This window comes from Acipenser ruthenus, chromosome 39 (genome assembly GCF_902713425.1).
Source record: "Acipenser ruthenus chromosome 39, fAciRut3.2 maternal haplotype, whole genome shotgun sequence".
In the NCBI taxonomy this organism is placed as follows: Eukaryota; Metazoa; Chordata; class Actinopteri; order Acipenseriformes; family Acipenseridae; genus Acipenser; species Acipenser ruthenus.
Genome location: NC_081227.1, coordinates 2596561 through 2615176, shown reverse-complemented (window position 1 = coordinate 2615176; position 18616 = coordinate 2596561). Strand labels below are relative to the sequence as shown.

Genomic DNA, 18616 nt, shown 5'->3' with positions numbered 1-18616 from the left:
ACTCTGTGAGCAGGTACTGTTCACACTGGCCAGTTCCAGAACCACATCTGTACTCAACTCATACAGCTGTGAACCCTCTCAGCCAATCTGAGTGGAGAACTTTTTCAAATATTTTTATTTTTTTAGACCAGGGGGTTCTAAGACCACTTGCATGTTTAATGCACATCATTTTGTTTTATAAGAGACATGTCTTCTCATACTTCTCGTGACCCAGTTTCTCTTTGTTATTTATGATTCTCCTTTTCCTAGGTTTTCAGTGGGAGGCCCCTTTTTAAAATAGGTTTTATAAAGGATTCACAAAAAAGGTGTAGTGCTCATCAACCAGAATCAAAACTAAAGGTTCACCGCACTCTCTCAGGCAAAGTGCCAGAAATGCATTTAATCATTTCAACTTCAGAAAACAAAAGGCAATGACATTTCTAGAGCTAGGTTTCTCAAACAGGACAGTGTGTGAACCTCTGCTCTTGAGCACAGTTTGTGAAGATACAGAGGCAGATCCTGCGCTCCCCACAGCATTAAAATAAGCGACTCCCGTGTGGTCAGTCAACGCTGCAGACCCTGTTCTCCCTGACGTCACATGTGGTCAGCCTGCGGTCAGCGCGTTCTCGAGTGTACGCTGTGTGCAGTTTCCTGCAGTCAGGTGAGCAGTGCAGCTCTGAATAGCAGCAGCAGTTTGGGAGCTCGTCCATCTCACTAATCCTGCGGGAAAAGGGGCTCCACTCCTTGGGAGCATGGCACTGCTGGGCTGGGGCTGCATCGTCTGCATTCTAGCTGCTGCAGGTAAGTTGCTAAACAGATAGTGGCACTTGAAATAAAAAAAAAAACAGCTCAGGATTTTGCAACAGCGCACAGCTTGCCTCGCTTTGTTGTTTTTGTTTTTTTTTTCAAAGCGAAATGAAAATTCGTTCGTGTTTCACAACTTCAAGATAACACCTCTGGTGTGTGAATAGAAGAGCTTAAATTAGCTTTGCATGCTGGTTCTGAAACATTAGCAAAGGAGGAATGTGTAGATATATGTGTATATATAGATATAGAGATAGATGAAAGTACAAAACTGACTTGAAAGACATTCTTTAGATAAGCCATGAGTGATTTAAAGCTGTGTGAACAGTGTCATACAGTGGCTACAGCGTTGAGCAGGACTGCACACTCATACATATTATAGGTATTATAGGGGCAGCAATGTGGAGTCGTGGTTAGCGCTCTGGACTCTTGACCGGAGGGTCGTGGGTTCAATCCCTTGAGCAAGGTACTTTACCTAGATTGCTCCAGTAAAAACCCAACTGTATAAATGGGTAATTGTATGTAAAAGATAATGTGTAAAAAATAATGTCATTGTATGTAAAAATAAGACTCCTCTCACTCCTGAGCTGTCCCTGAGATCACACAGGGCTGTGTAACAAAGGGAACAAGATCAAAGCCACAATTATTTATGAATTGAGTAAAGGAATCTCAGGTACATCAAACCTCATGGAACTATATGAGTTATGGGGAAGTTTCAAAAGTCTTGAGTCCAGGCTGTATGTACTAAATAATTAATGGAACACAGCCTAGAAGAAAGTACTTCAATTGATTGATTAGTTTATCTCTAGCTTTGAACTATTGCTATTTTTTACTATTAATTTTTCAAAGAAACGTGGGGCAAAGCTTGGTATAAACAGACCCCTTACTGCGCTGGAAATCACAGAAATGTGACTGTGATCATTTTATGTTTGTATAGTTGCCACCAGCTCAGTTCCCATGGTGATCTTTACAGAATATTTTCATCTCTTTGTCTTTGTTATTGGCAGCTAAGGCTGTGACCACTAAACGAACCTGTAATATCTGGGCTCTCTGTTCACAGGTACAATAGCAGAAGCCGTTCAGGTGACGGTGGGGAGCCCTGTGGTGCACGGGATTCTGGGACAGTCAGTCCTCCTGTCCATCTCACTCGACTCAACTCCGCTAAAGTCATTGCAATGGTCAGTGAAGAAGGAGGACTCCCAAAAACTAAGGATTTTAAAAGCTGAAAATAAAACACAGCCAGAAATAATATCCACGTTCCTTCATCGTGTGGAGCTCCTGAAGAATGGGTCGATTCTCCTAAGAAACTTGAACTTCTCAGATCAAGGGGTTTATATAGTGACAGTAACAAACTGGGACGGGAGAGAAGAAACAGGGACCATTACCCTGACAGTGAGCAGTAAGCGAGTCAATTCTCAGATTTAGACAGTTGGGATGCATTTTAATATTCTAAACAGCAGGTAGATTTTATTAAGAACCCTATTTAACACATGAAATCGCTTTTAAACCACAATAGAAGTAGTTTGACTGGTGGCAGGAGGAACGACCTGGGGATGTGATACAGCTTAGGAATCAAGCTTGTGTCTGTATTGAAACTGTGCCCATATACTACAATGACTAGACTAACCATGCCCCTATACTATAATGACTAGACTACACACTTCCCTTTCTGTCACATGTCAGACACTTATGTGCACTTTCAGACACACACTTAAAGTATTTAGCCTAATCCTTCATTACTAACATGTAGACATACTAAAGGAAGCTTAATAAATGACTCTTTGGGTAGTCCACATAACGACCCTTGCCCTCCTTGCCCCTCCAGCCCCCCTCTCAGAGCCCCTCATTTCAGTCTCCGTAAGCAACACCTCGCACTCCATGCTGCTCACCCTGAGCTGTGAGGTCACAGAGGGAACGCAGCCCTCCTATTGGTGGCTGAAGGATGGCAAACCCCTCCCCCAGGACGGCAGGCACTTTGTGTCGGAGCAGAACTCGTCTCTGGAGGTGAGGAACGTGACGGAGCGAGACTGCGTCACCTACACCTGCGTGAGCCGGAACAGGCTGGGAAGCAGGGAGGCACAGCGGAACATCACAGGTGAGAGGCTCCTGTCACTCCACATAGGATTTATTAAAAGCACTGCTGCATTCAAATCCTCAGCAAGGCAGTACAATAATAAAAAAAAAATCTTATCCAAGCGTGTCCATGAGATGGCGGCAGAGAGAAGCGTTGCCCGAACAGCAGGCAGCACTGATAATGACTGGCTTGTTTTCTCAAATGCATTCACATACGTTGTCTTCCTCAGCTAATGACACTACTGCCTGTCTCCCTGCATGGGCACTCACTCAGGCTCAAGCTCTGTCAATAGCAGCTGCAGCGCTGTGTGCGGCAGGGCTGTGCGTCATCCTCTATTGCACCAAGAAGCATTATCAGGGTAAGACTCTGGGGCAGGGGAACTGAGATAAAGGGCAACACAATGGCTTTTTATCCAAATCACCTGTACTGTCTATTAGAAATGCATGCATAGGTGCATGGGCTATGAAACCAGAGGAGCAGTTTAGTTTAGTTAGTTAATGTTGTGCTATACCCAGAAACGCATCCAGTGAAGAAATCAAATCAGAGACATCTAGATATTTAATTTAGTGTAAGTAACCTTAACATCTGTGCCAACAATCTCCATTTAACTATAATATGACAGTATACAGTTTCCATGAATGACTACCAGATTATTTCACTAGGTGCTGAATCACCTGGACAGGTTTTATTAATTAATTTATTTATATATTTCTGGTCTTCGAATTCTAATGATATTTCTCTCCTTGCCTTCCCGCAAGACAGAAATCTGGCAATGGATCCGAGGTAAGCGTGCTTTTATATAACTGTACGTGCTGTGAGCCCAGTAACTACTGTTGTAGAATACAGACTAAAGCTCGTTCATGCACGCTTCGGTATTTCATGGAGAGACAGGGCGTAAGGGAGTAAGGGTGCAAGGCTTCATAGCACAATGGACGGCACTACCTGCCAGACAGCTTCTCACTGTCACCTTCTCTCAGGTACTGAGAGATCCAACCCCCTGTTAGTCTGAACTACCTGTGTGTGAAGGTGTTCCGAGTCAATTGGAATGTCCGCGGGGAGCTGAGCAATGAGCATCGCTCCTACCTGACATTCCGCTCATGGAAATGAACAGCCTATGAAGGATCTCAGGCCTTTCCTGGGTTCAATACACATTTAAACAACAAAAACGAACACTACTGAACATTTCGAAAATCAAGTAAACACATTTAAAAAGGAATATGAAGATGATACCGTCATTGAATGAATTGAAAGATAATACTGTCATTGAATGAATTTGGTGGAATAATTGGGTGACTGTGGAATATGGCTGTGAATGACATCAAGCACTGGTAAAAAAATGAATCAGTTATTTACATAAATAAACCACCACGATAGGGGACGTGCTAACTTTAAAACTTTGTATTCTGTCCTGCTCAGGGGTGCAAGAGGAAAGGGGGCTGGAGGAGATAAACAGACGAGGTACCTGTCACCCCAAAGTCTTCATTCAAGTTTACAATGATAATAACATAGAGCACAGAGAAGTCATGGTAAAGCACAAAGCATGGGAAAGCACATAGTGAATTATCATGCATCATTACCATGGGAAGCTCTGATACTCTTGACTAAGCAGATAGCTTAACTACACTGCAGCTACACTGTACTTACATGGCTGATTGCATAAACCACACCGCAATGGAATTTATTACACGCTATTGAAGCTGTTATCTTTGCTTCTGGGGAGTCGATTCCCCCACACGCTTCCTCTCGTAACCAGCTGCATGGAAGCGATGCACATTGCAAAGACACTGCAAACACTTCTGGTTAGAGTGTGGGTTTGTTAGCCCTTGCCTGAGTCTGTAGACCTGCATGGTCTCAGTTGAGGCTGCCTGGTTGTCCTAACTCTATCAGGAGATGGTGCTTTTTTTGGTTGTGACTGTTCTTTGCTTCTTTTTGTACAGGTATAGGAATCAGAAGAGATTATCAGCTCGATACACTAGGTATGTGGGACTGTGTTTCTTCACTCGCTCTACCCTGGGGCCTGTTTGCTCCTAACCATGGCTGAATCTCTCGCCTCTATTGTCACTTCTGAAATCACACTCTGTATTGAGTAAGGTACATCTCTCTGCAATGCAAGGGAAGTGAACCACAGATCTGAAATCACACTCTGTATTGAGTAAGGTACATCTCTCTGCAATGCAAGGGGAGTGAACCACAGATCTGGAACATTTGACTTGTGTAGTCTGACATCCTGTCCATTGAAACCTTTCTGTTTGTTGTAAATGATACCTGTGATATAAAACGTATCAAAATGTCATAGTTACGCAATCAAAGCCATGCAACCGAGGGGCACATTTTTACAAACTGATGTCAAACAGACATCCCTTACCTGAAAAGACAGGCAGACAGACTATATCCATTATAAACACCAAGGTGTACAATACCAGTCTTATTATTTTGAATCGTATTCTAAAATTGTTATTAACCTGTTTATAAATTGTTTGTAATCTATGGATACCTAAACTGTTACTGCAACATCTTAAATCCAATCTCCTTTTTCTCCCACAGAGGAAAACCTGTACAATGAAGAGGCAGATGCCCAGGTAATGTTATACATGTCAAGTTAAACTGAATTCCCTCTTAAGTGCAGAGCAGACCAGCGGTATGTTAAGTGTAACACACACAGTGTCACAGCAGATTGGTGCTGGACTGCTCAGCGGTTCGTTGGTCTCACGCAGTGTGGAAACCACAGTGTACTGCTGCACTGAAATGGTCTGAAACGATGAAAAACATGTCATAAAATACTGTAACCAGAAACTTATAGAGGCCCTTTTCTTATCTGAATTAATACATCAAAGCTGCAAACAGGTCAGTTTCAGGATCTGTTATACATAATTAATAACACGTCTATGCATGTGTTATAAAGGTTGTTATAAACATAGGCCACTATAGCAGACTGTAGCAACACAGTCTTATAACAGGTATAACCATGGCATTGTAAGAAGTGTACTAATGACTTTATATCATGTTATAAACGTATGCAATAATTGCCAATAGCTCTAATGACACGTTAATAGATGTTTTGTCAGTGGGGAGTCATACTAAAGTATTGTTTGTCTTTCAGGATGGTGTTGTGGTCAGTGTAGGGGCAGTGCTCCCATACATCTACATGGATTTCCTTCCCGCTGGGATCTGCAGAGGCGGGACGGCAGAGGAAAGGGTGTATTCTACCATCGAAGACACTGCAGCACAGGCAGAGGGGTCACACACACACACACACACAGAAATCACACAGTAACAGTGGAAGCTGTTCATCGAGGAGATTCTAAAGAAGTACAATTCTATTTACAAGTCTTTATGGGCTCCCCTGAATCAAATAAAAAAGCCTTTATGCCGTGAGTCACAATGCTAAAAATAAATTATGATTTATACACTTATTTGGTCTCTTTGCTTGCTTTTTTTAAATTCCAGGATATGTAAATTTAAAATAAAAACCAGCACTGCAGACATTTCCTGTGAGAAAGTATGAAGCCAGCTTTCTGTGACTGAGAGTAGTTCACACGATGCACCTACACAAGAGTGCTGAGAGAGATCTCTCTACACCAAGAGCTGGACTGTCTCCAGGGTGCTGAATACACCTCTGCTTGTTCACTGTGTCTGGATGGCATGATTCAATTCACCACATGTATTAGAACACCCCATTGCTTCTGTAGTGTAGATGTGCATATGAAATCAAACCACTGAAACTGAAAATCTTGGAAAATTTAAGCAAATTATCACGTTTCTAATTGACTTTAATAGGCCACACGTGCAATTAATTAAAAATAGTAAGGGAAAAGGAACACATACCCACAAATGATAAAATGCATGAGACTTTTTAGAAGTTGTATAACGTGACTAATTAAAGCAGAAAGCAGGGGGAGGGTGACATTTTCACACATTGTTTCTATATCACTGATTACTGATCGACAAATTGAAATTCTCACACCCTGAGCTTTTCATGCAGGTGGGTATAGAAAGGATATAAATGACAAATCCTGAGGTGTTTTAATGCATTGACACATTACTGTAGACCACCCAGAGCGTCTGTCTGCTGTGCTACCGGGCGGGGCGGGGGGGGCTCTCTAGCTGTAACGCTGATTAAATGCAGGCCCTCGTATGTCTCCTGCGGTTTCTGTGGGTGTGAAGAGCATTCACACTTTAATCTCACAGCTCCATGATCAGTGTTTCCTGTGAGCATTGCAGAGGATGGAAAGCCAGCTCAGCAGATGTCAGACAGTGTTCGACATCGCGCCTCACTGCTGTTATATAAAAGCACTTCTGTGAGATCATTCTACATCTATACAATCAAACTGATATTCTAAAAACTGACATTACAGAGGGCCCGATTCACAAAGCTTTAACTTTCATTTAGAGATTGATATGCTGTTCTAGAGTGAAAGTGGATATCATCCCAGTATTTTAATAACACACAGCACTGGGTAAGAGTCAGTCCCAGCCCCTGTGGTGTAAATGAGGGAGGGATGTTTATCAGACCTGTAACTGCTCTCTGTTTTGTACAGTGGTTAAGCTCTGGTGTTGAACAGCATGAGTCTTGGGGTTTGGGCCCAGCCTTCGCTTGTGAATTGTGTTGTCACTCCTCGCCCTGTCAGTCTCTCCTGAGTCTCTGTATGAAGCTGCTGGGACGGATACAAGCCAATGAGCTGTATGCCTCTCAAACGTTCTCGACAGCCATCGTGTGTGTAGAAATAACCGCAGTGTGTAACATGCCACAGTTCTGAATCTTTCAATCGCAGAAGCGTTTGATTTTTGCACTACTTGATTATTGGGATTTGTTTTACATATTTAAAAGATAAAACTACATTGATGACATACACCTTTATTAATAATCTGAATGGTGTCGAATGAAATGAGTGCATGCAGGCAGGAAGTTTCCTGTGCGTGCTGAGTCTTGCGAGGAACGCCCTGACCCAATTTCAACAAGCAAAGAAACTTAAGAGCACTTTGGAAAAAGCATTAAGCATACAGTATTCATGTGAATACACAGCATGGAACCTGCAATATTCCTTGAGATTGGACTGGAACGTTAGCCAATAGTTACTGTAATTCCTTAAAAGGGGTTACATCCAACTAAATAACTCCCTAAACGTTCCCTGTCAGACACTTCCAGCTGATTAATAACACATTTATATATATATAGATATAGATATAGATATAGATATAGATATAGATATAGATAGATATAGTAATAAGATAGTAATACAATAGTAAATACATAGTAACAAGCACAGGCCTAGACAGTTACCAAGGTAAACTCGCTGTTATAGCGTTTCAGAATGTAGTGTATTTGAATGTTGAAACAGTTGCCATGACTGTAAAGCTTCAAAGAGTAAGTTTTGAGTTGGTGTCAACTGTCAAGGCACGCTGCTGAGCAGCACTGTCTGACAGACAATGTGACATTTTAATATGGTGTGATTACAGCCATGCAAAGTGAGAAAAAGCAAATAGGCCTTTTTATTTCATCTCTCAAAACCCAGCATGAGAAAACATCGCAGGCACAATTTTTCAAATGTCAAGGTTTATTTTGTTTTAGTTCTGTGCCTACTGAAGACAGATAATGACACAATATTTCTCACTAATCTTATCTGTTGTCACCGAGAGCAGTTTCCTGCAGTCAGTGTAGTCAGGTGAGCAGGGCAGTTTGCTGCAGAGAATCTGGGAGCTCTGAAGACCTGGAGCCCTGCCTCTGAGTAGCAGAAGCAGCTTAGGAGCTCATCCATCTCAGTAATCCTGCTGGAAAAGGAGCTCCACTCCCTGGGAGCATGGCACTGCTGGGCTGGGGCTGCATCATCTGCGTGCTAGCTGCTGCAGGTAAGGTAACAGTTTAAAAATATAGATTAAAAATATATGTATATAATTACAAAAAGGGGTAGTGCACATCAACAACTGGTGAGGTATGTAGTTAAAAAACGTGTGCATTTTAGTAAATGTTGTTCAGGCTCATTAAGTTGCTTAAACAGTAGACAAAGTTTTGCGTGTCAAAGTTTTAAAACCCTGCTCCTAATGATCACAGCCTGATCAATATTTTGGAAACATACTGTTAAATTGTGTTTGTACAATTGCAAACATGCTAAACACTACAGTAAAATGTTTTACTACCTATGTCAGGAAAGAAAACAAAAAGGGAGCTGTTTTTTTTATTTCTAATACAAATCTAAAAGAAGGTTTTCTCTGTCAAGTTCTGTGTTCATCTGTTTTATCACCGAACTGATAAGATGATCTCTGTACAAGTTCCTGAGCTAAAAAAAAAAAAGAAACAGAACTATGTTGTATTTATTTTTACATGTGAGGTGTTGGTTTTTAGCTCAAGTCAGCTCACAATACTTTAATTTGAACTTAAAATGAAAGGCATTGCAGATATCTGATGTTAAAAATATCAAGGTCACTGTCTCCACTGGCACAGAGGCTCGATGCAGGGTCACGGAAAATATATCTTTCAGCTCAAAGATTCTTCACAGGTTGTAGAATGCATTAAAAAAAAACAAAGTAAGCACTTACTGAACTCTGAACATCATATATTTTTCACCGGCTCTTTGCTTCGGGGCTAAGCTATGCTGCCCAACAGCCCCCTAATTCTAGAAGAACAAACTACATTCACGGGAGGTACAAATGATTTGAAACAAATCTTTGGAAACTTAAAAAAAAACTACTCAATAGGAATGCAAAACTATATTTTTTTCCTTGGGAGAGTTAATCGTTATAAAAACATTTTTACATGTCATAATTAAAGAAATCTGCTTCGAGGATAGCGGCACCGTAATTGCAAAATGTAACCCTGGGGATTATATTCAGAATCGTAATTACTCGTAGCTGTTTTAGAGGTGCCACTCTAAAATCATCCTCCTTTACACAACTCTCCGAAGGCTACCTGCATTGGCCATATAAGACAATACTACTGTCCAAGAGCACGTCCGATTCTTAAAGTACACTGCAGCACATTGTATAGTATAGGAAACAATATGCTACTGTAGTATTGTTTATATGGGTCATTAGTGAAATGTATCTGATGTCTCTTCTCCACAGGTACAATAGCAGAAGCCGTTCAAGTGATGGTGGAGAGCCCCACGGTGAATGGGATTCTGGGCCGGTCAGTTCTCCTGTCCACCTCACTCAACTCAACTCCGCTAAAGTCATTGCAATGGTCAGTGAAGAAGGAGGACTCCCAAAAACTGAGGATTTTAAAAGCTGAAAATAAAACACAGCCAGAAATAACACCCACGTTCCTTCATCGTGTGGAGCTCCTGAAGAATGGGTCGATTCTCCTAAGAAACTTGAACTTCTCAGATCAAGGGGTTTATATAGTGACAGTAACAGACTGGGATGGGAGAGAAGGAACGGGGACCATTACCCTGACAGTGAGCGGTAAGCGAGTCAATTCTCAGATTTAGACAGTTGGGATGTATTTTAATATTCTAAACAGCAGGTAGATTTTATTAACAACCCTATTTAACACATGAAATCACTTTTGATGAATTGTGAAGAAGACAGCAACAGTATAGGATTGGCTTAAATCAATTTAATTACTTTTCTCAGACTTAAGCATTAAAACCTGTGGACGAAGGGGGGCTGTTTTAAATACCTGTGCTTTGAAAAGCCTCTTTGCACTGCTTTCTTATTGTCTTGAGTGATGATAATAAGACCATTTTGTAGCTTGAAAGCTTATGTTTGAACACCATGGCCAATAACAAGCAGGATCAGCTCTTCAGCATCGCCCTGATCGCCTTAATTAACTCAGCAAACAAAACCTTTCTTGTGCGTATCTCTGCAGCTGCAGTGGTGATCGAATCCCTCTCTGCCTCCCCCAATTCCCCCAGCATGGGAGACAACGTGACCCTGAGCTGCAGAGTCTCCGTGGGGGGACAGCGCAATATCTCCTGGCTCAAGGACGGAGCCCCGCTGCTCAATAAAACCCTGGCACACCTCGCCCTCCCAACGCTGGAACCCTCACACTGTGGGCTCTACACCTGTCTGGCACAGGATCCCTTCAGCTCTGACCAGGCTGACTACCGCTTGACTGGTAAGAGCTACAAACAGACATTTCTTAATTCGATTCTTAGTTAGTTTCTAAAAATGATGTTGCACCCCTCTTATATTCTTGTCCATAGTCCCAGGCTGTGAAAATCCTTTCTCTGCTTCGATTGCCCTGGTTGCCTGTGGAGTTGTGCTTGTTGTCCTCGCTGCCCTGGGTATAAGACGCTGGTGTAAGAATCACCTAGGAACCTGCTCTGGTGAGAATATTACTAATTACTGAACTGCTGAGGTGAATAACCAGGGGCAGTTTGAGCAGTGATGGTGTTAAGATGTGAATCTGGTTCTAACGGAAAGAGCTCATGTTTGTCTATTTTCAATCTGATGGCTGTCTGCTGATTGTACACCTACAGTAAAGGAATACAGTACGATTCATACAACGGAACGCGGGGTATTGTTTCAGGCACTTCAGAAAAGCTTCTTCTTTTTCTTTTTTTGCATAATGGACAGTGCAGTATATCAGCATACATTTTTAAACATTGGATATTGGATCTCTACACTGACTTATCGGTATTTTTGCACATCCACTTGTAAATGAGACCCAAAGTGGTTTAACCTGGTAAGATATTTTTTAAATTAAATAATTGTCACATTTTGCTTCTGACTTTGTTTTATTAATATTTTGGTAATAACAGGATTTAGTTTTGCGTTTCTACATATTGTTAGTGTAATAACATAGTAATTACATACCCCAGTGTGTATTTACAAAGTAATTACTACTTTACTACATTTACAATTACTGCATAATCAAATGGTAATTATATTTAATTTTACAGCCACTCTTTAGTTTAGGGATCAATTTATAAAACATCTATAAACATGTTCATAAAGATTGTAATGCTTACAAAATCAGACATTTATTAAAATACAATTTGAATGACTCATTATCAGTCTTAATGCCCTGTTAAATAATAATAAGGTTTGTTATAACACCTTACTGACATTATTTAAAACACTATAACATGTTAGTCTAAATAATAATCCATGTATGTAGTTTGTAACATCCTTTATAACACATCAGTAGAGGCATTGCTTATTTTATGACAGCTCCCTAAATTAAATTTACCTTATTTAGTATGAGGAGCCTTGAATTAACCTACAACACAGGGATCTCGCTGATCTCAACAATCTGTTAAAAATAACAATTAATACCTTCATAAATGTGTTACAGCTAGCCATATACAAATATGTATATTATTAACATGGCATAGCAAAGCAATGTGTTAAAAATGTTACGAAATACATCTTTATTATCGATTACAGAAATCATCTCCTTATTAACAAAGAGATGATGGTGTTTTCCTAATACCTAAGAATGAAATTAAAACCACTAACTCCAATTGAATAGACCGGGACACTTCACTGTACAGTATTTTCTTTTATTTGTATAGAGGTGGTCTTATGCCAGAGCAAAGTGACTTCTAAAGATATGATTTTTATTATTGTAGTTGTATGATATGTTCGGTGTTCTGGATTCAAAACGAATAAATTTTTAATTTCATTATAGCTTGAGACCATTCGTAAAATTGTACGCGCAGCAACACGGCAAAATCAAATCTCTCTCAATATTGTTTTTTGCATGATCATGACTTAACTTGAATACCATGATATATATATATATATATAATTGTTTATATATGTGTATATATATATTATATATAATTGTTTATATATATGTGTGTGTATATACAGTATATATATATGTAATCATCGTGGTAATCAAGTTAAATCACTTTTTTAATATATATTTTTAACGATTATAATTATTTGATATTTCTCAATTTCTCATCTTTACATTTCTGGGATTGTATTTATTTATTTCTTTTTAAATAGATTTTGAAGAAGACGCTGTGTTATCATTGAGAATCCATGTAACCTTGCAGGGCTCTGTGGTAACATGTGATAGTAAAACACTATTTCAAACATGTGCTGCCGTTCTATCACAATCTGTAATTGTTAATAGCAAGAACATGTGAACTCTTGTTACATTCAAATCTCCTCCAGGAGGAGATGAAGCATTAAGCGCTTCGACTGGTAAATAAAGAGAGCTTGTTAGCTTTGTTCATTTATATACGGCAAGTTACCCAAGTGAAACTATTAGAAACTAAAACGAATCCTGCATCTCTTAACAGAAAATCCAAGGGAAGGAGAACAAGTGGACGTGGTAACTTTATTTTATTTATTTATTTCATTTCATGTATTTTGTTTATGTATTAGGCTCATTTTTGTCATGCTATTTCAGTAACATTTTACATTAAGCTCCTCTAAATGTACAGGGATTAAACTGTAAAAGCCCATGTAGTTACACAGGAATTACATTGTAAATACACAGCCACAAATGTAAGTACAGTGTAGTCACAAAACACACTAACAACTAGCAAGATTTTGTAATGGTAATTACATGGTTATTACTGTGTCATTAGAGTATAATTAGTCTCCTAATGTAGTGTCAATTACTAGAGTCCCGGTATTTTATTTTAAGGGAGGATTCGATTTTATTGAATACATATGCATTAACAGCAATGGTCACACCCTTTGTATAACATGTATAAATGTGTTGTTAGAGTTATTGATGATGACTAACAGATAATAACAGTTTTGTTTTGCAATAAAAAAAGCTTTATGTCAAAGCTTTGATAAATCATCCATCAGATGTGTTTCTTTGACAAACAAAATCTTAGAAGAAAACAAAAAAAAAAACTAAAAAATCTTAAGTGATTGCTTTTTGAATTACAATAACATTTTAGTTCAGGGTTCTTGCACAGATTGTATGTAACCAATTATTACAGACATCTAAAGCGTTACCTGAATTACTCTGCTGTACTTTATTAAATAATACTTTATTACATATAGTACAATGCACTTTCAAATAAAAAAAACTTGAATAACTACGATTCATATGCCTGCATTTGAAAAAGGTACAATAAGCAGAATATTTTTTGCAATAACATACATGCGTGTTTTTATTGCAGTGCACTTGTCATTTTCAGTGATCATGATTATCATCCTGCTGAATTGACAATAGTATAAAAAGGAACAATACACAGCTGTAGTGTATCAGAAACTCCTTATCCAAAATACAGATTCCAGACACCAGCGCAGGAATACAAATACAATTCAGCAATTAAGTGCTTCTTGTTTTCTCAATTTCAATTTGAACTCAGTCCATCAGTTCAAGTAAGGTTAAAAAAAATAGCAGTATTGGCCGCACTAAAATAAACTTTATACTAAAAGAAACTCAATTCAATGACAGACATTTCAACTAAATGCCATTGAGAAAAACAAGTGTTATTCAAAACATTAGTCAATGAATATACTAAGTAGGGTGCATTTCTAAAACATCTATAAATATGTGTATTTAGTCTTTGATGTTTATTAATAACAATCATATTTTAATAACACATTCAGTTACACGTGTAACGCATTAAGTTCTAAAAGAAGTACAAATGCCTTAGTTGCTTGTTGCTATAACATATTTTTGCTAGCCAATTCCTAATATAAATGTTTAATATTGTTTTTACATATTTATAGATTGAATAGTGTTAATGCAATATTTATTCAGTAAACTACAGAGTAGAGACTGTTATATGTGGTTCTCAACATGACCTATATATATGTTATAACATTCTTATAACATGTAATAGCATACTTGTAGATTGTACACAAGCTCTTTTAATGGCTCCTTCAGCTAAAGTCTTATCATCTCTGCTCCCGACACACCGGGTTAAGGATTCCAAATGTTCGCTGGTTTCAGGTCCAGTCCTCCAGAAGCCACATGCCAGTGGATCTGGAATACGCAGAACTGGATTTCCAGGACAGAGCCGAGCGGCCAACCCCTCAGCAGCACGCAGCTCCAGAAGATCTCAGTGTTATCTACTCACAGTGCCGCTAGTGAAGCCGCTCATCACAGCAACACGTGCAGCACTGCAGGCAGCAAGGCATCAGGACATGCAACTTCACCCGATTAGTATTGCATGCTTTTGCAAAGTGCCTGGGTGCTGTATGAGTTTGAATGGTCATGCACCGTATCTTCAGCAGACTGGCAGTGCAGCCCTTTCAAGGGACCGTCTCTCTTCGGTTCTGTGACTCGACAGGTGGTTAGCTGGTACAGCTGCTGGACGATAAATTGGAAACACCTGCCATATGTAGTACACCTCCATCGCATGACTACTAGGGCTGCTGCGATGGGACTTTGTGAATTCTGTATTTGTTTTTTTTAATCCAAATACATTTTTTGTTTGTCATATATTAATGTTTTTTTTTCATTGTCATCCCTATAAAATATACTCAGAAAATGTGTCATTCATAAGAGCTTCTTGTTGAAAGGCTTGTCCAGTTTTATGACTACATTTCTTTTTTTTAGTTCTGATCTCTTTTATCTTCTTTCTTGTTATCTGCTGTTATTGAGATTTGCCTTTTTCTAGTAGGAACCCACAGCAGTCCCTAAATTGCTAATACAGTACATACTGTAGTATCGTTCACATTTGAAACAACTACACACTTATGACTTATCCATTCTCTTCACTGTGGGAGACGCATTAACTAACACATGCCACAGGTCTGAAAAAACAAGATCAACTCATTTTCTGAGTCAAAGACTTCTTCATTTGATATAATACTGCTATTTCACACTTTAAACTTCACTTTTATGCCAACCATGTGAGACTTATAAACAGGGCTGGGGTCGATTCCTGTTTTTCAAATGCTGTACTAAAATAAACTTAATAAAATCAATGATACCCCCTTGTAAAGGGCCCCTAACGAAAATGTCACCCCAGTTCTTTTATCAAAGCATTCGATCTGGCGCCTGCATTCAGCCACAAACAGGAGTCGTATAACGGCTACTCAGCTGAATTACACAATCAGCAACACAAGGAATGATATCAGTTGTTATTTTTTTTTTTACAAGGGAGAACTGAAACTTGTCAGTGTTGACAAATTTGATTCCTCTTTGATTTTTTCTTTTTTTTGCCATCTTACTCTTTAGTCTTTTCAGAAAATAACTCTTCTGCAGACAGCTCCTGAAGCCCTTGAGTTTTGTTGCGTTTGCACAGGTATGTAAAGCGAATCCTTTTGATTTTTCTTTATTAATTAATGTACATTTGGGAGCTGAGATTATTAAGGTACAATGTAATGACAGCGCTGGAGAGCTGAGAGTGGAGTGTGCAGACTAGTGATCATTATTATTAAGGTGCTGGTAATGACAGCGCTGCAGAGCTGAGAGTGGAGTGTTTAGACTAGTGCTCATTATTATTAATGCTTACCAGCACATTCAATGTTTAATGTATATAATTTATTAAGTATGCATTAAAAATAGACAAGAATAAAAGTATAATAAAAAAGGCTTGCAGGGTTATAAGAGCATGTATACCTTAAAATGAATAATAATTCCAACTCTCTTCCATATTTTTTAATTCGTTTCCCACTTCACCCAGTTTTAAAATAAGCAGAATTTGTACACAGACAACCTGCGAACAAACCTCTCCGCTTGAACGAAACCAATAATGACATACGTTTTGACATACAAAGTATATGTGCTATCTCTTTTATGGTATATCTGCACAGTATCTGTGTAGTTTGATTATACTGTGCATTTGCTGTTCTTATAGAGGGTTAGCCACGCTTTTTATAGTGTTTCCATGCAGTTTCCAATGATTCACTGATCTTGCCAATGCTTTACTACGCTTTACTATTTTTTACAATTTATTTTTCCATTTACTCCAAATCTTCTCTAGTAGCACAATTATTTTCTGAAATAAATAAACTAAAAACGCGATTTACAATTCTAAAACGACCCCAGACTTTAAGTTTATGAGCCCCTGAGTGAAATACCTGTGCTTTTTAAAGAACTTTATTGGGAGAATTTGTACGTTTTTGATGAGGCGCTTTGAGAACCATGCCCTGTGCTTCAGCGTGGTGTTCCCAGTGCGCTTGCTTGACTCCCTGTGTGCCTCAGTTTGCAGGATGAGCAGGAGAACTCCTCTGTGGTCAGTGGCGGTGTGGCTGGTGGTCCTGTTGACCACAGCGCAGGGTCAAGAAAATGACTCGTGTCGGGTTCACGATGGGCAGCCTGGGTTGGTGGGGGCACCGGGCAGAGACGGGAGAGCAGGGCTGAAGGGAGAGAAAGGAGAGGCAGGTAAGTGTGTCATAGCAGAGTCACAGTGCAGGAAGAGTCAAACCTGAACACATGATATAAACACATATATAGAAAGTAGAAGCAGATCCATTCGGCTTCAGCTTTCACACGATGGTAAAGCGCCCACTGGCTGTGTTAAGCTGCGTTAAAAACATGTTTGCTAATGAGTTTTAAAACGTTTTGGGGAATGGGTGTGTAGGAATGGGATGAGAAACATCTAGGATAAATTGCACTTTTACTGATGGGGTTTACAGTATACTGCTTAAAATGTGCTGAACACACCTGTGTAACATTATTGTATGTAGTAGTGCAGTGAGCCCAGTACTTGCTCTGATCTATTTGTATTGATGACTATTACATCTCCACCCCCCCCCAGCCCCTCAGGCTCCTGAGACAGAATTGAACAACAAGGGAGATCCAGGGGAGCGTGGACCTGAAGGGCTGACGGGTCCCAAGGGGTTCAACGGGCCACTGGGGGATTTGGGGCCCTTGGGGCCAACTGGGAATCGTGGGGCCAAGGGAGAACCAGGCAGCTCATCGCTGAGTTACCGCTCTGCTTTCTCAGTGCTGCGTACCCTGACCTCGCAGCCTAGGGGTAAGGTGGTGTTTAACAAGGCTCTCACCAACACAGAGGACCACTACGACACCAGCAGCGGCACCTTCACCTGCGTGAAACCCGGCTTCTATTACTTTGTGTACCATGCCATGTCCACAGGTAACCTGTGCCTGAGTCTGATGAGCACTGCTGAGGGCTGGGGGGATAACACGGCGGTGGTGGGATTCTGCGACTACAACAAACACAGAAACACCCAGGTGAACTCTGGGGGCACCGTGCTGAAGCTCAAGAAGGGGAACAAGGTGTGGCTGCAGGTCAGCAAAGACGAAAACCACATGGCCACCTCCCCCGAAACCCCCAGCATCTTCAGTGGATTCCTGCTCTTCCCAGTCAAAGATTAGCGTGCCTGCGCATGGGGGTTCGGCCGTATTATCAAAGCGCTCGATCAGAATTCTAAGATAAAAACTGTAAAACAGCTTACTGCAAAGGCACGAGCCGAAACGTTTGCCTGCTTGACTTCCAGTTTCTTACAGCTGTGCGTGCTAAACAGGATTGATAGTAGAATGCCGTAGCAAATTTGGACTATATATATTTGGTTCGAATGTGCATACGAGGCAGTTTCGACCGTGTTCTGTGATGTCTTATTAATGCATTTCATTTGTACCTGTGCAATGTTAACTAGGTATGTGTGAATGGCTGCTTGAAGGGATGGGGTGGTGGTCCGGGGGTGAGGTGATATTAATGAATGCATTAAATGTCTTGAACACTGTGCTTGCTTTTCAAAAACAAATCAATAAAAAGTTATAATGAAATGACGGTGTGTGTGTCTGTTTACCCCTTGCTGGTGAACCTTCAAGCCCACATATCTTCTGTAGAGTGTGGAAGAGTACCAAGGCAGCTGGTGGCGGGAATAGCAAACTGCAGTAAAGCACCTCCTGCACACTTTCATTAAACATTTTAACAAACAAAATACTTCAATAAAATGAAGCAGCACCCAAGAGAT

General features: G+C 40.0%; 3 protein-coding genes across 3 annotated transcripts; all 3 read left to right on the top strand.

Moving 5' to 3' along the window:
- The first annotated feature begins 647 nt into the window (after positions 1-647).
- Positions 648-6234, top strand: LOC117966554 (carcinoembryonic antigen-related cell adhesion molecule 7-like). The gene is made up of 9 exons (XM_059009490.1): positions 648-780; positions 1844-2182; positions 2609-2878; positions 3087-3215; positions 3620-3640; positions 4274-4315; positions 4795-4833; positions 5402-5436; positions 5958-6234. Exons 1-9 carry the CDS (start codon positions 732-734, stop codon positions 6129-6131), a joined length of 1098 nt encoding a protein of 365 aa, XP_058865473.1. The 5' UTR covers positions 648-731; the 3' UTR covers positions 6132-6234.
- A 2291-nt stretch (positions 6235-8525) lies between these two features.
- On the top strand, positions 8526-15728 carry LOC117397119 (hepatic and glial cell adhesion molecule-like). Its single transcript, XM_034912873.2, has 6 exons — positions 8526-8704; positions 9917-10255; positions 10662-10910; positions 10999-11121; positions 13054-13085; positions 14676-15728. The coding sequence occupies exons 1-6, from the start codon at positions 8656-8658 to the stop codon at positions 14811-14813; spliced, it is 930 nt and encodes a 309-aa protein (XP_034768764.2). The 5' UTR covers positions 8526-8655; the 3' UTR covers positions 14814-15728.
- Positions 15729-15825: 97 nt separating this feature from the next.
- LOC117966555 (complement C1q subcomponent subunit A-like) lies at positions 15826-18425 on the top strand. Its single transcript, XM_034912875.2, has 3 exons — positions 15826-15975; positions 16878-17057; positions 17434-18425. The coding sequence occupies exons 2-3, from the start codon at positions 16886-16888 to the stop codon at positions 18012-18014; spliced, it is 753 nt and encodes a 250-aa protein (XP_034768766.2). The 5' UTR covers positions 15826-15975; positions 16878-16885; the 3' UTR covers positions 18015-18425.
- Positions 18426-18616: the final 191 nt, after the last annotated feature.